General features: G+C 34.3%; 2 protein-coding genes and 11 non-coding genes across 13 annotated transcripts; 6 read left to right on the top strand and 7 right to left on the bottom strand.

Moving 5' to 3' along the window:
- Nucleotides 1–2,361: 2,361 nt before the first annotated feature.
- On the bottom strand, nucleotides 2,362–4,657 carry C12D12.3 (BI1-like protein). Its single transcript, NM_076198.4, has 4 exons — nucleotides 4,562–4,657; nucleotides 4,242–4,436; nucleotides 3,008–3,119; nucleotides 2,362–2,964 (listed from the first exon to the last, which is right to left on the bottom strand). The coding sequence occupies exons 1-4, from the start codon at nucleotides 4,646–4,648 to the stop codon at nucleotides 2,795–2,797; spliced, it is 564 nt and encodes a 187-aa protein (NP_508599.2). The 5' UTR covers nucleotides 4,649–4,657; the 3' UTR covers nucleotides 2,362–2,794.
- Nucleotides 4,658–5,566: 909 nt separating this feature from the next.
- C12D12.10 lies at nucleotides 5,567–5,825 on the top strand. Its single transcript, NR_070706.1, has one exon. It is a non-coding gene; the product is annotated as an Unclassified non-coding RNA C12D12.10 (non-coding RNA).
- Nucleotides 5,619–5,809, bottom strand: C12D12.9. Its single transcript, NR_070707.1, has one exon. It is a non-coding gene; the product is annotated as an Unclassified non-coding RNA C12D12.9 (non-coding RNA).
- Nucleotides 5,826–5,953: 128 nt separating the features above from the next.
- C12D12.7 lies at nucleotides 5,954–6,849 on the top strand. Its single transcript, NR_000946.1, has one exon. It is a non-coding gene; the product is annotated as an Unclassified non-coding RNA C12D12.7 (non-coding RNA).
- A 3,434-nt stretch (nucleotides 6,850–10,283) lies between these two features.
- On the bottom strand, nucleotides 10,284–13,700 carry wrt-6 (Warthog protein 6 N-product). The gene is made up of 10 exons (NM_076196.7): nucleotides 13,561–13,700; nucleotides 13,441–13,514; nucleotides 12,163–12,422; nucleotides 12,054–12,109; nucleotides 11,790–11,997; nucleotides 11,638–11,738; nucleotides 11,531–11,577; nucleotides 11,206–11,463; nucleotides 10,865–11,154; nucleotides 10,284–10,818 (listed from the first exon to the last, which is right to left on the bottom strand). The coding sequence occupies exons 1-10, from the start codon at nucleotides 13,694–13,696 to the stop codon at nucleotides 10,467–10,469; spliced, it is 1,782 nt and encodes a 593-aa protein (NP_508597.2). The 5' UTR covers nucleotides 13,697–13,700; the 3' UTR covers nucleotides 10,284–10,466.
- A 2,539-nt stretch (nucleotides 13,701–16,239) lies between these two features.
- On the top strand, nucleotides 16,240–16,375 carry ZK377.8. Its single transcript, NR_070705.1, has one exon. It is a non-coding gene; the product is annotated as an Unclassified non-coding RNA ZK377.8 (non-coding RNA).
- Nucleotides 16,376–17,381: 1,006 nt separating this feature from the next.
- Nucleotides 17,382–17,594, top strand: ZK377.12. Its single transcript, NR_070704.1, has one exon. It is a non-coding gene; the product is annotated as an Unclassified non-coding RNA ZK377.12 (non-coding RNA).
- Nucleotides 17,595–21,351: 3,757 nt separating this feature from the next.
- ZK377.13 lies at nucleotides 21,352–21,464 on the bottom strand. The gene has a single exon (NR_070703.1). It is a non-coding gene; the product is annotated as an Unclassified non-coding RNA ZK377.13 (non-coding RNA).
- A 1,265-nt stretch (nucleotides 21,465–22,729) lies between these two features.
- On the bottom strand, nucleotides 22,730–22,865 carry ZK377.6. Its single transcript, NR_070702.1, has one exon. It is a non-coding gene; the product is annotated as an Unclassified non-coding RNA ZK377.6 (non-coding RNA).
- Nucleotides 22,866–22,991: 126 nt separating this feature from the next.
- Nucleotides 22,992–23,102, bottom strand: ZK377.11. The gene has a single exon (NR_070701.1). It is a non-coding gene; the product is annotated as an Unclassified non-coding RNA ZK377.11 (non-coding RNA).
- Nucleotides 23,103–24,184: 1,082 nt separating this feature from the next.
- On the top strand, nucleotides 24,185–24,380 carry ZK377.4. The gene has a single exon (NR_070700.1). It is a non-coding gene; the product is annotated as an Unclassified non-coding RNA ZK377.4 (non-coding RNA).
- ZK377.14 lies at nucleotides 24,198–24,474 on the bottom strand. Its single transcript, NR_070699.1, has one exon. It is a non-coding gene; the product is annotated as an Unclassified non-coding RNA ZK377.14 (non-coding RNA).
- Nucleotides 24,475–26,312: 1,838 nt separating this feature from the next.
- On the top strand, nucleotides 26,313–26,460 carry ZK377.7. The gene has a single exon (NR_070698.1). It is a non-coding gene; the product is annotated as an Unclassified non-coding RNA ZK377.7 (non-coding RNA).
- The last annotated feature ends 462 nt before the right edge of the window (nucleotides 26,461–26,922 follow it).

Raw genomic sequence — 26,922 nt, 5'->3', positions numbered from 1 at the left:
TAGTATTATATTTTTTCTAACGCAAAATAGAATAGAAATCAAAACAAAACTAGTTTTTGAAATTTATGATAACTTTTAATGTTACTTTTAAAATTTAGAATTTCTAAACTGCTTAATTCAGTTTGACACCCTATTTTGTTTATTGAAAATTAATAAACAATTTTGAGCAGTTGCCAAAAAAAAAAACTATTGCCGCATTTTTTTCAAATTGTTGGTTGATTTATCATTTTTGATTATTATTTTTGGCATAGAAACGACTAATATTTAAGTATGAGAATACTAAAAACTAAAAACTTTTTTCATTTTTCATCATTAAAAATTTTTATTTTTCCAATACCAAATTTTTTTCATATAACCAAAAAATTGAATTAGAAAACCGTGGGTTTTCTAAACCTTTTTTCATGAAAACTGAAAAGATTAAAAAGGATCATTTTTTGACACCGACCTTTGTTATATCTCTAAAAGTGAAAAAAAATCCCATAGCTGAAGGTCATCTTAGCAAGACGGAAAAAAATTGCTTTCGTAATAAAAAAAACATAATCGTATTATCTTCTCTTTCAGTATTATTTTCAATATTTTCTGGGACGCGGTTCTGGATTCTCATTTCAAACAAAAAATATGTGTGCTACTCTTTAGATGACGACTTGTGGGGAAGTGTGTTGTTTGGTGATGTGAATAAATTCCAAACAATTTTGGAACAGGATGGCGACAAAGATAACTTTGTCTGCATATGTATATCGTTGTGAAGCTTTGAGGTTTTCTTCAAATTGGATTTGGCTTTACTTTTTTTTTTTGGTTTTTTTTTCTTATTTTTTGAAAAAAAGTTTTGGTATTATCAAAGCAAAAATAAATTATTGCAATACTTTTTCTTCCAGCTCCTCAATTCTGCGTCTCAAAAAAATGAAACAAATTGAAATGAAAAGATGGCAGAAAAGCAGGAAAAATTATGTTTTTGGAGTTTTCGCGTCAAAAAATAAACACAATTTTGAAAATGTAAAAATATAAAAATCGTAATCATCTTTGAAACTTTTTTTTGTTTCAGTTCTCTCTTATCGAAAGTGTTTCTACACGAAACTTGACACTAGCAACGGCTGTTATTCAAGGAAAAGTGACAGAGTAGGAGGAGTAGTATTCTATTTTTATTTATTTTCATTCGGATACCCATCATGAGAGGGAGAAAACAATCTACGATAGGGAAACAGGGAAAAAGTCCGAAAAAAATGTGTCATTGAAACTTTACTCAAAAAGAGATAATTTGAAGTGACGTGTGAGAGCTGATCACAACAGGAACAATAAAAATGAGATAAGTTGAAGGGGCTGCCGAAAGAGTATAGTTCAGTTTGGAAACAAAAAAAATAATTGGTAAAGAAGAGACGCCACTCCCTATGAGTAATCACTGCAAGAAAGTTTGAGAACTTATCACAATCAATTAAAATCCAAAGTTTTGATAAGGAAGAAGATTTGTTGCCTGTTTGAAAATGGAACGCAATTTGTTATTGGAAATTTTGTAGTATAATGAATTCTTCGTGAAAATTTAACTAAAATTTAAATACTGGCGTTTTTATCAAATTTTTGTATAAAATACTACAAGTTTAATGATTTTCATAAAATTTTAAAGCTTACATTTTTTGTAAAATTAAAAAAAAAATTTCTTTCATTTTTTCAAATATAGGATCGATAGAAAATTGTTAAGAACCAGTTTAAAAATTTTCAGTTTTCAGTTTCAGACTCAGTTTTTACCTATCATAAGTTAATTTTTAAGTACTAATCTTTCCCGGGTTCAAAATTGGAAAACTGCTCGAGCATTTTCACAAATTCTTTTTTTTTTTTTGAAATTTTAGTACTTTGCCAAAACATTGATGAACAATTTTGATAAATCAAATGTAATGCATTTGTAGTTAATCTTTTCGAAATCCTACGTTTAGAAAACAAAATATTAATAATTTTCTTTCATTTACAAAATATTATTGAATAGATTCAAATTTAGGCCGAGGACTTCATTTAGACACTATTCAATTTTTTGTCGTTTTGATGACTTGATGACTCAAATTGAAATGTATATACGATAACCTTTGCCATATGGGACCTCAGCCTAAAAGAAAAACGGCAAAAGTGTGGCAAAACAAAAAACAAAAAACAATGCGAAATGTGTGGACAATTGTCCTGTTTTTATGTAATTAAAGTGAGAAACTTCAAAGTTTTAGATATTATCCATATTTTTATTCTGTAATAAATTTGAATAAAAATAGCGTGACACAGTTCTTATAACTGAAAACTTATAATTTTATCAAAATTTTCCCTAACATTGAACTTTCATTGCGCCAAATACTGCGGAGAAACGAAAACAAAAAGAAACAAAACTTTAGACAATTGAAACAATTTATTTCAAATCCTGGCATTGAAAAAAAAATTACTAAAGCGTTATGAGACTAGGATCAAAATGTTAGTTTCCTAAAGATCACATAAAATACATCACAATGTCGTTTTGGCCCGAAGCAAATGGGAGAAAATTTTGTGGGAGTGAGAGAATGACAATAAATAACTTTTGAATACTGTTTTGGGGGAGTATCTACTGTTTCTTTTTGTGACAATGATTTTGAAAAGTGGAAAATTTACATAAATCTTTTCTTGTAGTTCAGATAGATTTTTATAAATTTTCAAAATTTTTAAATAAAATCACTTTGGATGATCCAACTAAGTTGGAGGCTAGAACTAAAACTTGTTCAATTAAAATTAAAAATTGGAATAATAATAATAAGAGCAATAATAACTTGATAATACGCGAGACAGTTTCTCACAAAAAGTACTGGTGCACTTGCGATCGTTCCTGATTGTACATAAATATCGTCCGCTGCCGAAGATATTCGAACACGTCCCACAGTGTTTGTACTGCTATTGTGTTGTACACAATTTGAAGCAACATAAAAAGCAATAAACCAATAATGTGAATGCCTTGGTTGGAATCTGAAGGTTGGTTTTTTAAGGGACAATGTTTCATGGTTCTTACGATCTATTGTTGTTATCCTCCATTGCATTAATCGCAATAGTACGCGTCTTCGAACAACGGCTAACAACGCGGCGATCACTATTAGGAATACGCCGAGGATTATCTCAGATATCTGAAAAATTAAATTTTAAATAATATAAAGTATTGCAGCTTCTAATAATTTTGCAATCTATAAGTTGTGCTCCCTTTTTTGGAAAACAATTTTGAAAGCAAATTTAATAGGAAAATACGGCATCGTTTTTTACGTAAAATGCTGAAAATAATATTAACACAAATTCTGGTAACAGATGTATTTATTGATTCAAATTTGCAGAAAAAAAACAGAAACTGACAATTTTGCAGTTTTCACTACGTGTAATTTAAAACGTGAATCAAACAAATTTTCCGTATGACGTAATTATTTTATTAGACGCATTGTATTTCAAGTTTTCAAAAAAGAGACACGTTTTTCAAACCGACCATGTCAGCCAAACTTTTTATAAATTTGAATAAGGTTTTTTTTTTAATTTTCATGATAAATTTTTTGTAAAAGACTGTTTTTTTCTTGTATAATTGGTTATTGGTTGAATAAATTTTTGTTTCTAGTTTTCAAAAAAAAAACACTTTCAATAGCCTGAAATATAGACTTTTAACAAAGAATGCTGAGCACAGCCAATTTAAAATATTTTTACCGGTGTGCTGCAATCAATTTTTTGTTCCAAAAGTTTAATTTCAAATTTTCTTACTATTTTCAATAATGTGGTCAGCGTGATGCAAAACATAAATATTTTTAAATTACATTATAATTTCAGTAAAACATTTTGAACAGTTGTGATTATTTGCACTTTTTCTTGTGGTTATACAATGTATATTTTTTGTGGTTTTGCGTTACGATTGCAGTTCTCACAAGATTAAAAGTGGAGTAGCGGCAGTGGGAAATTCCATTAAAACATGCCTATGGCACCACAATGATCGAATATCGTAATAAAAAAATTTCGAAAAAATTACTAATTTTTATATGATTTTTTTTTTGAAAATTGGAAAAATTTCAGATTTTGCCTTGTTTTTGGAAGTCGTCGTATGAAAATGTTTTAAATGAATTTCAAATATTAATTGTCTGTCAATAAAAAATTTCAAAATTTTAGGATATGTTTTGTTATAATCTTTGGACGTTTTGGCACCATAGGAGTGGTTTTTAACAATTTCTCCTCTGACGCTACTCCACAATGTCGATTTAAATAAATTCAAAACTCACTTTTAAAATTATTATAGGCCATAATAAAGTATGTCTATGGCGATTTAATGCAATCATTGCCATGATCCATATGGATCCTGTCACTAAAATTTGAAATAGTGATATTGTATCGAAGAATCCAATCGTCAATGGCACAATCACCACTGTGATAAAAAGTAGAATTAGTTCTACGGCCAGGATTATTCGTGCCGCCATCTGAAAGTTATTAGGATTTTACTCAAAATTGATGAATTTTTTTCAATTTTTAATAAAGTCAGGTATATTGGAAATAGTTTTTTGCGGTACTTCTACTACACAGTTTCTTTACAAATACAACTCACCGTTACATGCATCCTATTGTTGAATGTCGTGTACGCTTCCCCAAAAAAATATGCATCGCTCGGGCTACATTGTTGAGCCGTACCCATGCTGAAACTCTTCGGAATAAATCATTGTCAGATGGGTGGTAAACAAGTGAATTTACACGGAGTTTTTTGAGACACTGAGATTACACCAGTTTTTAGAGTAGTCTGTGAGAAGAAAAAAAGATGGGCTCTGGAAAACAACAAGTAACAATGGTGCTGGGGATAGAATCGGTTTGAATAATGAGGACTGGTTTTCGTATAGTGAGAACTACGGATATATTTAAATTTTTGTTCAGAGACTAAATGAAAGTGGGGAAAAAAAATACAAAATGTAACTATCAATTTGTTAATTTGTTTCTTTTTTTTCAGAATTCATTTAACATAGCTTTATAAAACTTAGCAAAAAAATTCTAGTTGTAAAAAAAATCTGGAAAACGTATTCGTGGTCAAATATTTTGAAACGTAAAGATTTAGAGACGTTAGTGAACAAATTGCTTCACAATAAAATGCAGAGAATGTGTTTTAATTTTTTAAATTAAATTAAATATTAATGTTTCGAGAGTTTTATTATTTCTTCAAACTTTCTCATTTAATTTTGTTATAAAAAATTGAAGATCGTGAAGATCGATTTGTATTTAAAAAAAAACAAGTAATTCAATTTTTTCCACGAAATCACAATAATCTAGCCAGAATAATTTCACAAGAACGGCGCCGCAATTTTTCAGGTATTATTTTATCAATAAAAACAATAACGTTCAAAGAAAAACAAGTTCGTGTAAACTCCAATCGGGAAAATTTATTTTATTTTTCGAAAATGTTGCAATGCCCGTGGCAATTGTTTCCCGACGCATTTGCAGTCTGATTTATGTGCTCTTTAAAATAGAATCGTTAAACGCGACTACTTCAAACAGAAACACTTGTTAAGAGAGAAAATTGGAACCAAATGTGAAATCCGGATAGAAATTTGTAAGGAAGACCTCAGAAACAACATTCAGATTTTGATAAATCTGCGGTTGACACCTGCAAATCGGCCGTGAAAATGGCCCATAGACGCTCTCTGCCACTCCGCACACTAGAAGGTCTCTTTTCGCTACGAACCCGAATGTCAGCTGACGTGTTCTGACAACTTGGATATATCGTCGAGTTTGTATGTGGTGCCATGACACATTGGCATTTCTGATGATTAATGCTACCACCTAGTGCTTATTCGTCTGCTGTAACTGTTTTAAATTATTTTCTATTTAATCTTGAATCTCGAAACCAAAAAAGAAAAACGTTGTTTTTTGTTCAAAGTTCTAATGCGTGTATAATATTACTGCTACTAATCCCTTTGTTACTTTCCAGAAACTAATCCTTTGAAGGAACTGCCACAATAGAAAGTTAAACCCATCAAAATGCAAACATGAAGCGTGAGACACTAGGAATACCATTTTTTTTTGCAAAACTCTACAAAAAATGAAACTGGAAAAATGAGACGACGAGGAGTGGACGATTCTCATGTATATGCTAGTCATTTCCCAGGAATCCGGAACCTTCTCAATTTCGTCGTGTCGACTTGATACACGTACAAGAGCCCGTGTTCTGCTCTGATGTCATTTCGAAAGTGAGGGATGGGTGGAAACGAGTGAGATGTAACAACTCTCTTGTGGCTCGCTCACATATATTGTATGGCGATTGAAGAAAGATCAGAGAAGGTATCGTCACATCAATCACTTATTGTGTTGCTGTTATTTGTAACTTTTTGGAATGACTAGAGTGTTTTAAAAAGGTTTCGTTGAAAACTTTCTAAAAGTTTGAAAGTGGAGTGGGGAGGTTGTCAAAAACCACTTCTTTAATGCCAAAGGAACCAAATATCATAGTAATACTTTTAAAAGAATGGAAATTTTTTTTTTGTTGATAGTTTTATAGTTTAGTTATGGTTACAGTAAAACTTTTCAGTAATTGTTAAAAAACACATTTTATTTTGTTTCAAAAAGTGGTACTTACTCAGTGATAGCCAGTTTTTGACTGTCAATAAAGAATTTTCAAAAAACACATTTTGAAAAGTTTGACATGATATTTGACCATTTTGGCATTTTAAACGTTTTTCACCTTGAATAATTTTTTGAAAATTTGAAAATTTTGAAATTAAAATGAAAACTTGTCTATCTTTGTTAAAGGTTCTAAGAAGGGTGATCAATTTTAAAATAAAGATTATCTACAAATCAAACATTGCAGAATGAAATGTCAGATTAAAAACACTTTTAGGTTTTTCAAAATGTTAATGCACTTTTAACCTTCCGAGCATTTTTTTAATACTTAAAATAAATATTTTCGTCTAGTACTAATTACAAACAATTTGAAGAAAAATTTACAACATGAACTAGTTTTCGTAGAATATTTTATAAAAAATTTAATTAATTGCGTGCACAAAATATTTTTACAGAATTGAATTTTTTTTGTAGAATATTTTTCTCTTTTAGAATATTTTTAGGATAAAAATAAATTTGAATAATTTTTTAAAGAATGAATGCTATTTCTGAACTAATGGCCACCGACAATGAGCGTCTTCTTGACCTTTTGAGCACTGCCATAAGCTTCTTAGGAATTATCTTCTTAGTGATAAAATATAACTCTCGAAAAATGTTTTAAAGGTTGACAAATGGTACAAGGTGTTTTGGGTGGAAAAGAAAAAAAGGAATTATAACTCTAAAAAAATATTTGCTGACATCAATTGATTTTATGTATCTTTCAATTTTTGAAAATTGATTTTAGTTCAGCCTAAATTATCAAAAACTATTTGGGAGGAACAAAACCCAAAGTATCCGATGTTTATTTCGAAGAAAAAAATTGCAAAACATAATACGTCACAATGTTATCAATGGGACCTTCTGATATGTTTTTTCCAGGAGAAACCTAATCGAAAAACAAAACAAAAAATCAAATCGCAAAGAAAAATGTCTGGATTCATTCATCTTTTTTCAAAAAGATCAAAATTGGGACCAAATGACAAAAGGTCAACATTAAAGACAAGCAAGAAAGAGCAAGAAAGAGAGGAAAAAGAGAGTTTGCACTAAAACAGGGTCGCGGCAAAGGTAAATGATATGGGGTGTCCTGAATATATATCTCATTCTCTATGTCGTCTGACACAAAAACGAGAAGACATGTTTTGTAACACTCGGTCAGTTCTTTTCAAACACTGAAAACCGACTCGAATTACATATATCGTGTACATGTTACGAAAACGTGGATTTTACATGAAACAATTGTTTCGAATAACTTCGGTTGGCAATACGCACTTTCAAAGTACCATGTGTTTCGCAAACACCAAGATTATAGAAAAAAAGACATTTTTTAAAAATGTTTTGATAATTTCTCAGGAATTGTTAATTTTATAAAAAGTCTTCATCTAAATTCACACATTTTATAAACTTGTCATGACACATTTATTCGGTTATATCAGAATAATTCTAGAAAAAAGTTCTAGAATAAAAAAGAAATTATCCCCACGGATACGGAATCTGAAAAAGTCCAGTTAAACTGAATCTTCCTTTGGTCAGTGCACATTTAATTTTATTGTGGTCTGTGCGCGTTTTTTTTGGTCAGTGCAAATGTTTTATTTTTCTATGGTCAGTGCACATGTTTTATTTTTCTTTGGTCAGTGCGCATTTAATTTTTTGTGGTCTGTGCGCGTTTTTTTTGGTCAGTGCAAATGTTTTATTTTTCTATGGTCAGTGCACATGTTTCATTTTTCTTTGGTCAGTGCGCATTTAATTTTTGTGGTCAGTGCGCGTTTCATCTTTTTTTGGTCAGTGCAAATGTTTTATTTTTCTATGGTCAGTGCACGTGTTTTCTTTTTCTTTGTCAGTGCAAGTTTCTTTTTTTTTGGTCAGTGCAAATGTTTTATTTTTCTATGGTCAGTACACATGTTTTATTTTTCTTTGGTCAGTGCACATTTAATTTTTTTTTGGTCAGTGCGCGTTTCATCTTTTTTTTAATCAGTGAAAATGTTTTATTTTTCTATGGTCAGGGCGCACTTGTTTTCTTTTTCTTTGCCAGTGCACGCTTCATCTTTTTTGGTCAATGAAAATTTTTTATTTTTCTTTGGTCAGTGCAAGTTTTATTTTTTTTTGTCAGTGCACGCTTCATCATTTTTTGGTCAGTGCAAATGTTTTATTTTTCAATGATCCCAATGCCCGTGTTTTTTTCATTGGTCAGTGCACGTGTTTTTTGCTATGGTCAGTGCACTTGTTTTCTTTTTCTTTGCCAGAGCATGCTTCATATTTTTTTGGTCAGTGCAAATGTTTTCAATAATCAATGCACGTGTTTTTTCGTTGGTCAGTGCACTTGTTTTATTTTTTGTCAGTGCACGCTTCATCTTTTTTCGTCAGTGCAAATGGTTCATTTTTTTGGTCAGTGCAAATGTTTTCAATGATCAATGCACGTGTTTTTTCTTTGGTCAGTGCACGTGTTTTTTTCTTTGGTCAGTGCACTTGTTTTATTTTTTGTCAGTACACGCTTCATCTTTTTTCGTCAGTGCAAATGGTTCATTTTTTTGGTCAGTGCACTTGTTTTCTTTTTCTTTGTCAGTGCAATTTTTATTTTTTTTTTGGTCAGTGCAAATGGTTTATTTTTCTATGGTCAAAGCACGTTTTATTATTTTTCGGTCAGTGCACGTATAATTGATCAAAAGCTATTTTTCCCAAATTTCAAAAACCCGGGAAATTAATAGGAAGCTCCACTTTTTTCTTCCAAAAATTATTCAGTATAGTCGTTTATACCAAAAAGTACTAACTTCTGTAATTTTTTGCTCCCTGGTCCGCGTAGCAATCCAGAAATTGAAGATGAAAAAAAGTTAGTTGATAAATTTGGATTTAAAACATTCCTATGGCACCATATTAAAAATAGGAAACAAACTTCACACCTATGATTTGTTTTAATAGACAAATCTCAAGTTTTGCAACTTTCTGGAAGTCGCCGTTCAAAAAAGAAGTCTTTTCCGAATGTTATGATCTATTGATTTTTCAAGTAGTAATATTCTAACATTGTGGGAATTCAAACATGCGACAGTGCTATAGCATTCACAAAAATTTGCAGAAGCTCATTTGACTGCCAGTAAAAGTTTTATAAAAAAGGTTTACTATAACCTTTGGCCATTTTGGCACCCTATACATGATTTTTAACAAAGTCCTCACTGGCGCAACTATACGTTTAATTTATAATTACTACTTTAATGAATTTCACATAATATTTCAAAAATATTTAAGTGTCTAGTTCGACAATCCTTTTAATGCTTCCCAAAAAGACACACGAGATATCATCTTTGAACATGTATCGTATGTTTTTTTACGACTGTAAGACTAATTTTTGAAAGCTCAATAATTGTTACCAATTCTTACCAATTGTTACCAGTTACCAATTTTTCTTGAAAACTTAACTAGATATAGTTTAAACAAGGAAAAATATGTACATACTTCTTCAATATTTCATCATCAATTTGAACACTTTTAAGTTTCATTTGTCCAAAAAATGACAAGTTTTCTGAAGTTTAAATAAAGTATTGCTTACAGCAAAAAGATTGATGCAAGACTATTAGAAGCTGCAAGACAAGAAAAATTTTCGATTAACCCGTAGTGGTGCAAGACTAATAGAGGAAGTACGGTACCTTATTTTTTGTAGGCTCTGAAAATGGAAAGCAAAATAAGGAAACATAAAGTGTTTGTACTCAATAAGTTATGTTTATTTTACAACATGGCAAGGCGACAGTGAAAGAAAGCAGCTGCAACCAAATGCACAATTCAACCGCATATTTTAACATCATTGCATAAAAAGCATAAGCAAGAAAAACATTATTAAACAACGTACAATTATTATAAACTTATACATATTAACTGATTAGTAATCATACAAATGATTGAGGAATAAACAAGTCCATGACACTTGTTAAAGTTTCGACTCCAACTGGAAGATCTCCCTCTTCTGTGGAGGATTTGAAGAACATCAAATTATGGAAAACACTTGAAGTACGTTTGTAGAGTGAGAAGAAAGTTTGTTGAAGTGACTTCAACGCCAAGTTGGAATGACAAGAAGCCAGAACTCGGTTGACAATAATATCTCCGGTGGAAGTAAGTGGAGAGTAGATTCCAGTTTCGATGACCTTGCTGATTTTGGATACCTTTTTCTTGATGACGACATTGCTGTCTGTGGTGACGTGAATGCAATCATCCATTTTGACTTCTTTCGCGGCGACCAATCTGGATAATTATTAGTTTACTTGTTGTTAAATCATTAATTTCTTACTTTAAGTCGGATCTAGTACGGCAGTCAGACACGTAGATCAAATGATTATCGGTCAGTTTAATTGAGTGACCATTGGCTGTTTCTATGAGATTGAATTCCGCGATCTCTTCATCCCGTTTGTGTAAAAACATGATAACGGGCGAATACGTCACAAAAGCCTCGTCCATGCTGAGAACCTTGTCGCCAATCTTGAGATCCTTGATCATCTTGATTCCGTCTTCTGTCTCTACCTCCATATCTCCGGAAAAACACTGCATGCCAGTTCCACCGAACAGCCCATTCAAATTCGGCTGAAGAATGACGTTATTTTTAAAATGAATTAAAATTGTTAATTAAAATACCGAGTATCCTCTTGCACTGTATGCTGGTTGATATGCTGGTTGGTAGGCTGGCTGGTAGGCTGGTTGATAGGCCGGTTGGTAGGCCGGTTGATATGCTGGTTGCTGCATTGCAGGGTACGCATTGTATTGACTTGCATCAGCAGTTGGATAACCACTATACGATCCAGAATATGAACCTGATTGAGGTGGCAGAGGCATTTCTGCTGGAGTCTGTGGGTAGGCTGGCGATTGAACGACAGGCGAAGCTGGGGCAACATTCTGCGACTAGAAAGTTAGTACTAGTAGAATTAGTTGACATTAGATGTATGGGTTAGTCTAAACTCACGTCAATGTAGTTGGAGCTCGGTGGTGGAGGAAGCGGCCCGGATTCTACTGAAGAATCACCATAGTTAGAAAGAGCGGCAGTTCCGTCTTGCATTGTCGTTAACAAACCTGTTTCTTTGTTGTACGTGTTGTCGGCAAATGTGCGGGAACGTTGTGGCGAGGAGTATTGCAGTGGCCAAAGAGCATTCTCGTTGTATGGAAGGCGGCTTCTTAAATTGGAAAATTTTTCGGCTTAAATAAAAATGCCGGATAAAATTTACTTTCTGAATGGTCGTCTCACAACTCGGAATTCGTAATCGTAATCATCATACATATCTTCGAGTCTTTGAAGGAGGGCACGTCTTCTCATTGCAAACGGACGTCTTCTCTCAGAGCGATAGTTTCTGTCTTCCTCATAATCATCGTATTTTCCAACTCTATCACGAAGCTTTCTTCTGTTTCTTGAAAGCAATGGAAGAGCTTCCTCGCCTGAAAACAGTGAAGCTTAAAATTGCAAAAATATTTCAAAATTTCAAAAAATTTACTTGAATCGGAGGTGGCTTCACAAGGCATGCGGTAGACACCAACAATATATTGAACTCTGAAATAAGAAACTTTGTTCCAAAAATACCCGATCATTTAAATTTCTCTTACTGATTATCTGCGTTGACAGTCTTCCTAATCTCCTTGATAAGATCGAATCCTGATTGCTCTCCATCCTTTTCCACCATTCCTCCTACAAACGATTGTCCTGGTCCAAGGAAGATGCTCTTGATTGTTTTCGCATCAGACATTCCTTCGTACGAACAACACTCGGTTTTCAATGTTCTATGTGTTCCGTTATTGATTTCCACAAGCCCAGAAGTCCATTGCAGGTCTTTGACGCAGACAATCTCCTTGAAAGGGTCGCAACTCTGGAAAAATATTCCAATGCTATACATCATTCAATCAAGTTTTATTATACTACGCCCGCCAAAAGTTTTTTCGGTCAACGACGACTCATCCGGAGGAACGATTCCGGTCATAGTGTTTCATGTACTTCTAATCTCGCATCGCAATTAATTGGCTTGCATACGTAGCTTGTTTGGTACGCTTGACGTCGTCACAATTAAAATAGGAACATCAAAAAAGATGAATAGGCTTCGGCCGAGACGAATCGGGCGAAGATTCAGTTAGCCACTTTAATTGGATAAGTCTCAAAGATCGTAAAGCTTAATGGGTGAAAGAAACATCCTTACATTCAAACAAGACACATTCGGGATGTATAATCAACGGGCGCACTGATCTAAGATAAAGCGATGATGTGAGAAAAATCGGAGATGGTGACAAATATATAGGTACGGTATGGATAAGATATTGAACCAATAGCAAGAAGCTTTGCAAAAAATTTTGTAGGATGCAATTCATCAATGTATTGAGACCCAAAAAAACTGAAATTTCGATGTTTTTTTTCTGAAACAGTTGTCTATGTTTTCTCTTCTATGAAAGTATTAGCTCTAACTACGTTTTCAAAATGTTTCTTCTTACAGAATAATTTTAATATTCTTCATATGTTTTAGCTTTTTTCTCTGCGATTTCTTCAAGGCTTCTATTTTTGTAATGAGTTCGGCGTTACTTCAAATAGATTTTTTAAATTGGGTTTGAAATGTTCAGAAAGCAAAAACCATAGTTTTCCAATTTTAGTTTAGATTATAGTTTTTTTTAAATTAGAATTGCGTCCTTATTGAATTTTTTTTTGAATGGTTTAGCTTTTCCATCTGTTAATTTCTACGAAATTGACTTTTTTTTAATGGCCGCTCTATTTTTCTTAATCGCACAAAATTATAGAGCCACTTACAGTCCAAGGATTATGTCCCCGAAAGAGTTTCTCTAAATAATCGATTTCTTAATAATTTTACTGCTAGGCGCCTAGGTCTTTCAAGTATCTCTCACCACATCCAAAACTCTTGGGCGTCTTGCTGCAGAGCTTGAAACTCCAAGGCAGGATGGCGCTTCACATGATATAACTGAAATGGATAATTTTTTGAGATGCTCTGGAAAATTAGTAAATACCTGGTTTTCCTTCGCTGTCTACTTCCATTTTGTAAGGAATTGAATTCGTACCACAAGATCCACCATCATGAATGGAATCCGCCAAAACTGCTCCAAATAGTAGGCAGAAACAATAAAACAAGTTGAGTAATGTCATTCTGGAAACAGAACAGCATACATATATATATTTTTGTTCTTATTGGAACGTTAATAATACAAGGATTTTAAAAGTCAGAATATTTTTAGCTTGAGCAATAAAATTTGGAAGACAATTTTCAAAAAAAGTGAAACGAAGAGAACTGGATAGTTTGGAACAAGAAGAAGAAAAAGAAAAAGACAATGAATAGAGTTGAATGAAGAAATCCGACGACACCGTGTAATTGTTGGATTACGGTGTTAAACCCAGCGGAGGGCAGGAAAAGGAGGCTGGGCGAATGAGGTCGGGATATGCAAGGTGGAAAAATTGCCAAAACATCCAACATGGCAAAACTACAGCTCTGGTCACTTTTATACGTTGGGAAGATACAAGCACCTCCCACCTCCTCGTTTTCCCGGTTTCCACTAATTTCAGCGCGTTTTTATGAATTAGTCCAGAAGATTGCCTTGTCTTCCCGCATCCGCCCGCCCACTTCTTCGTCCCGCCAAGATTTCTTCAGGAGGGGGGAGGGGAGGGCGAATCTGCACCTCTCCATTGGGAATCGCAAAGTCCGAAATAATTTCTCTATGTATGTGTATACTTTAGTTGCGGTCAATTTTGAAGAAGCATCGTGATGAGTGGATACAAGGTATGGAGGATATACAGCGAGAACGAAATCATTTTTGTATTTGAAGTGACTGCGATTGTAGGCGATGTGCGGGGGATTGAAGGAAAAGGAGAACAAGATCAGGGTTGTCGAAAAACTGAATCAAATCGGACTTGGTCAAGTACCTTGTTGAGTAGGTCAAGATATTGAAAACTGTGTATATTTTCTACAAGACATAAATGAACAATGCAAAAATATCAATACGCTTTTGTGTACCTTTTGGAAGATTTTTGTGATTCAAAGTTTTTACAACAGTTGAAATTGCTAAAAATTTTAATTTCTTTGTTTGGCAGCTCATATCACCAGACAAATCATTTGTGAATCATTTTTTTATAGTTGATATCTGTAAAATAAAAAGAAACTTAAGGTGTCAACAGGAAGTAATAAAGAACACTAATAGCGTAAAATAGTGTTGCATTAGTTTTTGAAGTTTTCCTCAGGTTTGTAAACTATTTAAAACAAGAAATGTGGTTAATTAAAATGCACGAACTTTTCCGCGAATTCTGGCAACTTTCCAACCTAATTTAGCAACTTTTTTTTTTTTTTTTTTTTTTTTTTTAATTTTAGCTATTTTTAATAATAAAAAATTTAGCAATCTTAACCTAGCTAACTTTCAGTAATTTTAAGTGCGCACTTTATCCTCAACTTCAACCAACTTTACACAAATGTTAGAACGGCACACACAATTTTGAAACAAATTAAAATTTTATTCATTTGCCAATTTGTTTATTTCCTTTAAACATGATATGCATTTTACTTCATTAAGCTAAGTGATGATTATTTCTTAAACCTGGGAATACAAAAAACTCCAGACGTTTTTATTTTTTATGACTTAAAATTTTAGATTTTTAATAAATAGGCAAATAGATATATATTGGTACTTGATGCCCACATTTTTAAAATAATTTGCTAATTTAAAAAAGATACAAATGTGTGGAATATGTTTTCTAATTCAAGGCTTTGGAAAAACCAACTCTAGTACTAAAAGTACCTTTCTTAATTGGAATATAGATGAAAATTAATTGATTTATTTAGTTTTAACATTGTCTAAAACACAATTACGGCAAATAAAGTTTCAGCCCTTTAAAGATACATTTTTATGGCATTTACTTCAAAATATATTTAAAATGCATGGTGGAAATACACATTCATTACGAAGATTATGATGTTTGTCTGTGCCCAAATATGCTTGACATATCAGTTTAAAGAAACTAGCTGCATTTTTTTTTGGACAGTACCAAAGTTCTGTGCTAAATCCAATTAAGCAATAAATTGCAGTTTTCACAGTACAAAATTTACGACAGTGTATCAGAGATTCCTTGTCTGATCCAGTTCGAACTGCAGAAAAAATTTGCCAGAACGATCGGAGTGCCAAAAAAACTTCAATAACACGACAAGACAAAGAACAAGCTTTGGGTCCAACTTCATGCAGAACATGATCTTTCGTTCTCCCTCGCCGTGTGATAACGTCATCAAATGATTTGGACGGCTTTGTAAATTTGCGGTGATTTGAAGCACTGTTGCTGCTATCTTTTTTATCGCGATCAGAAATTATCGACCAAGATGTATCGGCTTAGAAGACTTGATTGGCGGAAGTCTTCCCACTACACTTTTATGTCTTCTTATCAGAGAATTTTTAAAATCTCCGAACGCTTATCACCCATTACAGATGCTTTTTGATCTGAACGGTTGGTTTGATGCTCATCCCTCAGTTTATGTATACAGTATTCTTTCAAGATTAAACCCCTATCACAAGAAATTTGTATTTAAAAAACGATGTTTTGACATTTCGACTTTGCAGTAAAATTAAGGTAGCCACATAGAATCGGACAGTCGGATTAGTTTTATCGTAATTACTGTGTATACATTTCGCTTTCATTGCTAATCGTTTCTTAGCACCTCCGAATGTGAAAAAGCAATGTAGAAAAAGACAAACGGAACTGTTTTCCGTCAAGGATGCAAAATGGAAAGATGCGCGCTGATTAGTGCAGGTGTCATGAGAGAATTGGAATATAACGGAGTTTCAACTTTTCAGATTATTGTATACTGTCAATGACAATTTCAAATAGCAAGATCTACCTCAAGAAATTGAAAATTTCGACCTAAAGTCTCCGGAGCAGAATTGGATATGAAATTCTTAGAACTGACAATCTCGATTTTTGAATAACAATTGATTCAGATCAAATGGTCAGTCCTAGTAGTTTATCGAGATCAAAAGTTCCTGATACGGCATTAATCACCAGACTACGAACAAAAGAACGATATTCTGGTTTTTATTCTACCTACACGATAATCTTTCGATCTTTTCGTTCGCCGAGATTGTCAATCCAAAATTTATATTCATCACTTTCAATCCAAATTATAATTAATTCTGATATTGTTTAATGAATGCTAAAAATAATATAAATTTAACATAGCCAATATCAGATTTTTCATCTGAATGTACGTACATACACATGTATGTAGAAAATTTTCATTCAGATATGCATCTCAATTTTTCTTGCTTAAGAAATTTTGAAGATATATTTGATGTATGAAACATTGAATTGATGTCTCTTCTCCTTCATTCAATCATGGAATCAAACGAAATTTCTAAGCAGAAACGCTGATTAGAGAATCGAATAATCAACTGGAAACAACAAGAGATGTATTTGATCGTCTTAGTTTCTGCCTCATTTTTCAAGAAGGTTTCTAGGATTTTGAAAAGAAGAATATTTTTAATTTCTAAATTCTTTAACACTAGCCCAATAAATCGAGAAAAAACATACGCAAAAAAAATGAGGAACATCGGCATATAAAATAAAATTTATCCGGATTTCAAGACTTTAGATAGAAACAAGAAACAAACGGGTATGTTTGTACCTGATCGAATGAATACGATTTGCTTAATCATCTTCAGATCATATGATAATAATAGCTCCATAAAGCGCCGTTTTATTAGTTTTTGGTGTCGAGAATCTCAACAAACAACTGGCATCAATTTTATTGTCCACCGTTTTTGACTAGTCAATGATGTTTTTCTCGGCAATCCTGTGTTGATTCTTGGAAAATTTTCCGTTTTCCGTTTTCCGCTCTCCAAATGAGTCCAATTATAAAAGGGAACCGTCACGTGGAATGTTTCATTCAATTGGCCTCGGCTTCTGCTTTCCGTCGTCACCTTGTTAGGAATATACCGGAATCGAATTTGATTGGTGTCGGGAGTGTTCAAAGTTTTGACGGAAAGACGACGACCGAGAGATACTTTTTCTCACATCAAGAAAAGGGACTGTAGTAATCTTTTGGATCGATCTATCTAAAACGACACCAATAAAAATTCCAATTCCATCATTCATAACGTCTCCTTTGAACTAGCCGTGAGAAGGTATCAAAGGAACAGTCGACATTCTCAGGCACTCTGATATGGCTGAGAAATTGAAAAGTGTGAACACAAAACGCAGGGTATATCAGCTTAAATCTGAACTTATCAACAAAAAAAAGTTCAATAATCAAGACAGCATAGGTGCACTTTTGCTTTTTCCACTGATTCTAATGCTTTATAGTAAAAAGGTCTTGACAGCCTAACAACCTTAAATTCTCTGCTACCTTTGTCTACTCAAACTGACCCGTAATTTCAAGCCAAATTCTTATATCTTAGAAAATGTTAATGCCGGTTCAAAATTTATTTTTACAATATCAATTTTTCAACTCACAAGGAAAGTATGTCAACTTAATCCCTGACCTCAACACTAGGCCTATGTAATTTGAAAGCTTACGTTTAGACTAGGCCACCACAAAAATTTCAGCGGCGGAACTCAACTCTGAACCTCTGAACCTCTGAAAGAACGCGGTCTGAAATATTTTAAGTGAATTTTTCCACAAGTTTGGAGGTGCACAGAATGGCACCAAAAATGTTATTAGTAAGTTTCTAATTGTTTTACAGTTCTTTACACATTGGAAAATAACCTACGAGATTTTTGGAATTTTTTGGTTTTTTTTTAATCTGAAACTGTTTTGATCGAGTTCGATGAAAAATTTTCAGATTTTTACCTATGTGTAAGGACCAGTAAAACCTGTTAGCTTGCAGCCTACTCATCAATAACATTTTTATCAAATTGCCGTGAGAAAGTACCTAGAAACTGGCGTAACTTTCAGGCCCTCAAGAAGAGATTGTGAATACATTTTTATCCTTATGACTTTTTTATCAACAAAAATTATTCAGATTCCTGTCAATCTATGTATGCATATCTTTGTAAAACAATGGCGACTTCCGGTTTTTGTTAGCTCTGATCTCGCAGCTAATCAAAACAAACAAAAAAAGGCCTTTGAATATCCATCAATCACCAGAAATCGGAAAAAGCTCGAGTTTGAGCTTGCGACCAACATTTTTAATTTTTTTTTCCTATCAAACATTTTTCTTTCCGCAGGTACATTAGAAAATTGTCAAAACTCGCAAGGAGAAAGCAAGAGAGCTTATAAATTTGTATGTGTATGGAGTCTTCTTGCCCGCAACAAAGCTTTGTTGTGTCATTTGCTTATTTCTGCACGCAAATATATTTCGGCACATGGAAGGAGAAGACTCATTGAGCATTCTCGTATTCAATGACAACATTTGTTACAAAGTGGATCTGCTTACAACTTGAGAATTCATTTCCGGAAACTTTTGTTTCGATTTTCGTAGTTTCTGTATTCCATAATATCAGAAATTAAAATGCTATAATAATTAACAATCTTAGGGAAACGTTCCAAAAAAAGTTTTCTATTTACAGTCGGAAATGCTGAAGTCGCTCAAAATTTTCTACTAGTTTTTGCATTGTAGTTATTTTTGAATTTTTTGTATTAAGACACTTTAGGAGTTCAAACATTGCTCTGAACTACTGGAAATTAAAAAAAAATCCAAGAGGAATTTTGAAAAAGAAATTGTTATGCTTAAAAAAACAGTTGTTTTACCTTGAGAAACGTTTTCGAAAAATTACTTTTTATTAATTTCGAACATAAAACAAATTTCAAACATAAAACAAACACATACATGCAAGCAGTTTCTTTGATTTCTGGGCTTTCTCTGCTATTTTTATGAGCCTTGAAGCTATGCTCAAAACTATATAGAGGTCATTTTCGTAATTTTAGTATTTCTCCCGGAAATGGGCAATATTCTGGTTTTAGTACTCCAAAAAGTCGAGCCTCGTCCACTTTATTGAATTATATACTTGGTCTTGTGAACCAAACATTTTCTTTCTTTTTTTTTCGTTTCATTTCAAAATTCCAAACATTATTTTTCATAACTTTTTTTAAAAACAAGATCCACATTTGCTTAGCATTTAAGGTGAAAATTCTTTGTACAGACTCGCATTAAAATTGCACAATTTGATAACATTTTTAGAGTGGTAATACCACATTTATTGTTTTTATTTTATTTTTCTATAATCGCAAAACACTCATTTTGTCAAAAAAAATAATAATATCAACTTTTTCTCAGAACCCATTCTCTTTTCAAGTGTTTTTCGGTTTTCTCAATCACACCTTTTGGAATTTTTTTTCAACCCATTAACCATCACTCTGTTTTTAACGACGTTTATCACATAACGACGGAAAAAAACTGAATAAGAAAAAATGTCATCAGTGTATTGGTATAGCAGGTAAGTGTGTTTCGCAATCATTGCAGGTTTAGTCACTTTTTCTTACTTGTGCTCCATCTTTTGCTTGTTTCTCTGTTTAAAGTAGAGTTTCGATTTGAAATTTACTAAACGCCAAATTTAAAATGAAAACTCATTGAAGATAAAGTTGGTAAACGTAAATCAATTGGAAGAAGTTCTAGAATTATTTCACTTATTTATATACTCACTAGAATGAAACAATGAGAACTGGCTAAATTACACAGTCCGAATGAGAAATATTTTCTTTTTTCCATTTCGTAACAGCTTTTCAGACAAATTCTGATATTCCATACTAAAAGCTTTTGAATAAAAGTTGATCATATCATTGACACATTGTTTTTCTATTACATGGTAATTTGTATTCATTTTCTAAATTTAAATTTTTAATTGAAACATTTTAACTGTAGATTCAATATAGAGATTCGATATATGTATAATAAATTCATAAAATACAGTCAAATTCAATTTTTTCGATTTGATGAATTTAGTAGTTCTAAATTTAGACCAGGACAACAGAAAAATGAATTGTATGGGGTCTCAGAAGTGCTTTTATATTGAATTTAGTAACTGTAACAACTTGCAGAATGATACAAACATACTTCTTGATGCTCACGTCAGAAAGTAAGGCACAGCTTCAAATTGTTAGAAAAATATATATATATTTTATATTTCCGATCATTATTATCGTGAGGAAATTATTTTTCATTTACATTTACTCGTTATGATTATCTGAGACCATGGCAACTGCCATGTAATTTCAAAATATTTCATTTAACTTTAATTTTGTAGAATTTCCGGTCGGCAATTGCCAGACCCTCGCCGACCCCTCTTTTCATCACTCCGAATGCCAACTTCTCATTACTTGAGTGGTCATTTATTCTGACTTCATTGACTCTCGGAATACATAGCTTAACGCTTTTAATGTTATTGCATAGGACATTGAAGCATATCATCTTTCCATGTACAACCACTCTGCCGTTCCATGCCAACTTTTCCTCATTTCGTAAAGCAAACAACACACTTCCTCCATTCCCCCCCCCCACACCATCCATTCAGCACCCAATTAGAGCTATTCCACCTGACTGGCAGTTCCGAGGAGGTACAATATGCATGAAAGTCATCCAAACAATGGGAAAAGAAGTTTCGATTTTCTAAATGATCCGTCACGACGATGGCCACCACGACTTCAGTAGTAGCGCTGCTTCAACTATTTTTCCGGAGACTGGTTATACAGCGAGTGTTGTTTCCTGTTGTCTTTAACCAGCCACACTGCGCACACTGTGTGGTGTATCAGATCTATCAGATCAACGATGATACCCCCACAGAGGACCCTGGTGTGAGTAGAGAGAGGGTGAGACCTAGAGAGAGAATGAGGATGCGGAACACCACCAAGGGTCACTTATCGAGCGATTCTGCCACCGTCCTTGCATGTGTTCAACTCTGCGCATTCGAGCGCGCTAGTTACCTCTCCTCGCCCTCCCATTGACTAGGGGTGCTACCCGTTTTGTGTCCACTCTCACCTGGTCTCTCCCCGTTTACCTTGCACTCTCTCCCTCTATCTCTCTCTCACGTTGTGTGTGTGTGTGTGCGGTCTGCCCTTCACTCAACTGATTGTTGTGTATTACCGTTCGCTATTGCTTTTTTTGCACAAGCCTATTCAATTTTCTCGTGCGCGCGCTTTTGTACCACTCACATCGTTTGTATTGTTTTCGATCATCACTATTATTTTATTTACAATTGATGGTTTGTACGATATGTCTGGTTTTTCGATTAATCATACTTGCACTGATGTATACTTTTTAACTATTTTATCTCATGAAACTTGTTGAAACTTTCCCAATGTTCCAGAAAAAGTTCAACAAATTGCACTTTAGTGGCTAACATTTAATTAAGATTTGGGATCTTATAAACGCGTTTTACTAATTACTTTTCCTTTGTTTCTGGGCAATGCAAGATTCCTCTTATTCACGTAGAACAAGCATATCTTGGTTCTTGCCTAAGTCCACAACAACTTAGATTCTGCACCCCTAAACCTTAAATTCCAGAAATGTTTTGTCAGATCACGTACTTTTTTTAAGCAATATTTACATCTTCTTGAATTTTTCAATATTAGAAGTGAAAGCTTACAAGGCGTCCTTTTCTGGTGTCCAAAAACTTATAGGCCAGGTAATATGTTTCCTAAATTGGACATTTCTAATTTTAAAAATCCTTGATCAATTTTGTTTTTATGCAGCTATTTTCAATTCTAGATGCTCAAATACATGTAATTAAGCCGAAAAAATTACTGTTTTATCTCTATAGTAAACCATTAAGATAACTAGCACATTGTGACAATAATCATGATTTTATTGACCTTTAAGTTTTTGCAGATATGATTTCTTTGAAAATTTCACAAAAAGCTTCACATCAAGGCGCTTCAAATTTAAAAAAGAATGAAGTTAAGTTGTTTTTCTATACAAACAAAATAATTTCCATAACACGTTAACTATTTTATTCTATGCTTGCTAGTTGGATTGAAACCCCATATTTAAGCATTCGTATGTGAAAATAACTAGCGCAAAATTGAATTGGGTAAGATTTTATTTTGAATTCGAAATGTCATAACTCTCTGGACACCAAAATCTCCCAAGGTATTTTCGTTTTTTTTTAAATTATTTTTTTTCGAGAAAAACCCCAATTATTCCTGAAAACATGATGAATGGTAATGTCACCATTTGCTCCAAATCATTGACCATCTGCCTGTTTTCACCAATGGGCTTACACAGTGTCACGTTCTCCTCGACGCCCAAAATTCGTTTATCGCTCGTTAGAATCTTCATTGCCGATGCCCTCCCCCCTTATGTCACTAACCGATTCACGTTCTCAGAACGCCAAACTTCGGGCAAGTACAACTCTCTCTTTGTTTCTATGAGCTTCATTTTGCGACGTAGAGTCACTTGACGGAACAACAACAAAAAAAAACGACGAAAATCGTTTAGCACTGCCATTTACAGCAAGAGCTTTAGTGAATAAGTAGTGTTCGCTTCTTCCTTCCTTTCTTCCTTCTTATGCCATCCATCTCATTTCTGTTTTTGTGCGCTGCCGCTGTCTCATCCCCATTCTGGCCATTTTGAGCTGTCTTCACATATTTCTTCTTTTCACTCTCAATTTTACGATTTTCGCGCTGGTAGTTCTCGTAGCCCTAGAAGATCCAATTAAACAGAGATAAAAAGCTTTTAGTGGTCTGTTCTCACCTCATCCTGCCCCCCCCCCCCCCACCTCCATTAGTGATTACTCTCGCCGTTCGCCGCCCTCTACGTTACTCAATTTTTCAAAAATCTGTCTCATGGTCAAAATTCGCCAGCCAGAAAACTCGTCCGAGTTATTTCTCATTGGGTGGTGCGGCGTTGCATGACTTGGTGACATGAAGTCGAGGCGCACTTAGCCATTTGATAAATGAACGTATGTCCGTTGGGGCTAAATGTGCGATGGGTCCGCAGAAGCGTCATTTCCATTTTACCCCTTATTCTTCGTACACAAAACCTTATAAACAACAATGCCAACCCACACAGAATTCATTTTTGATTGTTTCCCAAAACATTTAGAATCCAATACTTAGTTGTCTCTAAAAACCTGAAAGCCACTATGTTTTGTTTCTTTTTGTCCCACCATCCCTTGGCCAACTATTATTTCCTTCCAAGACCAAGACGTCTTGCTTTTTGAGCTCTTTCTCAAGATTCTCAAGCTTCACATGCCCCCACGTTATTAACTGTGAGAGGAAAGAAAATTGGAAATTTCAAAAAAGACATTGTTTTCTGCACTATTCTCTTTCAAAATTTGCAAAAAAAAAGTTTCTACTTGAAAGTCCCAGAAACATCCGTTTGCATGTAGGAAATTGGAAATTTCTTTTTGAAATTCTTTGAAATTTAGTGGAAATCCCAAGTTGGAGTGTGGCTATGTTTGATATTCTGTATTGAGTCAATACAAGTTAATTTAATAATATTAATAATTAAAATATCAAATTTTTAGAATATGTATGTTAAATTTTCCGCTTGATTCAACATTTGTAAGCACTGGAATTTTTTTATTTGAAAGTAAAATATGAGTTTTAACTTTTCTGAGCAACCTTTCCGACTTTTGTTGTAGCGTTTTCTTCAAAAGATGAGCAGTATATATGTTTGAAAACACTGCCCAGAGGGCTATTAACCACGCTCAGCAAGTATCATTCATCCTTGTGTGTGTGTGTCTATTCTCGTCTTTCTTTTTCCACTTTTCTCACTTGCGCAAAAACGTAAGGGCGAAGACGTTGCGCGCGTACTAACAATGGGCCCCCACCCTTCCGCAGCTCCGTAACAAATTTGTTCTGAAGCCGTAGTACATCACGCTGTCATCTGCTTTTGTGCCCCCCCCCCCCCCCCGTCCATGTTTCCTCTTCCGTCGTCAGTAGCCGTTACTCATAATTCTATTTGAAGGTAAACCAATTTGGGAGGAAGAGAAGAAGGATGCCCGATGGATGCTGCTTCTTCCTCTTATTCTTCTTGTGCTCCACAAAACTCTCTTCCCCCCCCCCCCCCGTTCCATTCTTCTATTCCTCTTCTCTGTTCGAAAACCTCTTCTTCATCAACCGCTTCAATTTGAGTTTCTCCTTTTCTTTCATCTATACTTCTTTTCTTCCATTTCGTATTCATTTATTGAGAGAGCTCACCCGCACCCTTCTCCTCTCCTGCATCCTTGTCGGGTTTCCGCTTTCATCATCTTCGCCGCCTTATTCTGGAAAACAGATTCATTATGCATATCATCTTTCGGAGTCAGTCAGCTTTTCATCTGCTTTCACGGATGGCTGTCGTGAAGTCGCAAAAATAATAAAATGTGCAATTGCCCTGAAAAACACGAAAAGTCGAGAAAAAAAAGCCATCGGAAAACATGTGTGTTTCTGTTTTCTGGTTCATTTTGATACGCAAGATGTAGTGTATTAGTGAATAAAATGTTCTGTCTTGTTTTTTAAAGCATTTTTCTTAGTATCTTCTAGAAAGGTATAAAATCGTTTAAAAGTGGCGCATGACTAAATATCATACACAGTTGAACTTTTTAAAACTTTTTTTTGTTGAATTTTTTCATTTTTACAAACGTGTGTATTCAGTTTTTGTTACTTTTTTGGACGTTGTCAATCAAAAAAAAAATTCAAATTTTAATATTAAAACTCTGTGGGGATTTGAAAACGCGACAGTGCTAATTTTTCATTTTAAAAAATGCAAAAACTCAGTATTTGCCACTTTTTGACAGTCAGCAAAAACCTTTGAAAATTTTTGAAATATTTTACAAAGATATTTAGTTATTTTAGCACCATAGGAGTAGTTTTCACCAATCTCCCTACCGCGCTACTTTAACATTTGTGCCAAAGGTGCGCGGCAAATGCAGGCTGGCAATTCTACAAAATGAGCCAGTCTGGCATGTTCCCCGAAGTAGTTTTTTTTTAAATAAAAATTTAGTTACAAAAAATGGAAAATTAATTTTTTATCTGAAAATAACTTGTTCTCTATTTGAAACAATTGAAAAAGTGCTCAAAAATTGTCTGAAAGTTTGAAATTGCCGAAAAATATACGTGCATGTATTAAAAACTTCCATATCATAATTTCTCACGCACCTCATGTTTCTTTGGATTTAAAAAGAGAGATTCAATATCACCGAGAGAGCAGGAATATTTGCATAACCCACTTTTGCTCACCGTCGTCTGCCACTGACCACTTGCTCCGCCGGCGACCCACTTCTTGGCGGGGCAAAGGAGCGCGGAATTGAGAAAAGATGGGAGGGGGAAAAAATCATTTGGCGCACACTTTCGTGCCCCTCTTTGACGTCCCCCATTCCAATCCACGTTTTTCACGCCATCGACCCGTCGTCCGGTCGAGCAGGTGTCCAGTGGACCCCATGACGAATTGCGGCGGACCACAATTCTATTCTCCCTGGTAGACTTTCCCATCCCATCACACTTTTCTTTGCATTTTTTGCTTCTTTTTTTTTTCTTTTTGGTTATTGTGCCATCTTTCTTCTGAACTTTTTGCTTTTCGGAAAAAGAGGTGATCTTCTCATTTCAACGAACAAACGCACTTTGTAAAGTGCCATAAAGTTTATTGTCCAGCTTCTCGCCCCGCCGACACCTTTGCGAAATTATGGTCAATTCCTGTCACTGGTTCTCACTTTTTTACTTTCCACATTTCCCCACCGTCTGCTTCCCCGCAAAAATCACAGGCTCTTCGAATCTCCCCACCTATTCTTGCGAATTTTATCGGTTCCACTACAAGTGTAACTATTGCTCATTGACAACGTATAGACACAACACGACAGATGTTGTATGACAGGGCCGGGTTTTCCTTCTTCTTCGTCGTCCTCCCGTCCCCCAATCGTTTGCCTCGTTGGTCCATGGGCATAGGTTCGGTCTACAATGGACCTAATGAACGGGTAGTCGAATGTGAGAGGAGGGCGGCCACGAATTGGAATAATTACTTAACCAGGGAAGGGGGCGACGTATAGCCCCGGCTATCCCCTCATATTCCATGCGGTTTCGTTCCGTATCGAGCCGCTTGCATGACATGGACATCCGTCATCGCCGTGCTCTTGACGCGCATTATTTAGGTTATTTATCTGACAATTATGAGCTTTCTGACGACCTTATTGAGTTGAGAGCTTTGATATGTTCTCGAGTACTTTCTTGTCTAGAATAAAGCGTATTGATTTTTCTTATTCGCCCGCCTGTTGCCAGATAGTTTATCTAATCAGTATTATTCAATCGCTGGCACAACATAAATCGATACTTGTCTCACTCCTCTTTGCGCGTTTATCTCCCCGCGCATTGCACACACACCTTGAAGAGGAAATCTGATGTCTAACATTCTGCGTCTACGCCTTCTAGCAATTCGTCTCAACGGTCCTCATTTTAAATGTTCTGCAAATGCATTTGTACTAAATTGTGATTT

This window comes from Caenorhabditis elegans, chromosome X (assembly GCF_000002985.6).
Source record: "Caenorhabditis elegans chromosome X".
Taxonomy (NCBI): Eukaryota; Metazoa; Nematoda; class Chromadorea; order Rhabditida; family Rhabditidae; genus Caenorhabditis; species Caenorhabditis elegans.
Note: the sequence above shows the minus strand (reverse complement) of the source record. Positions and strands in the feature narration are given on the sequence as shown.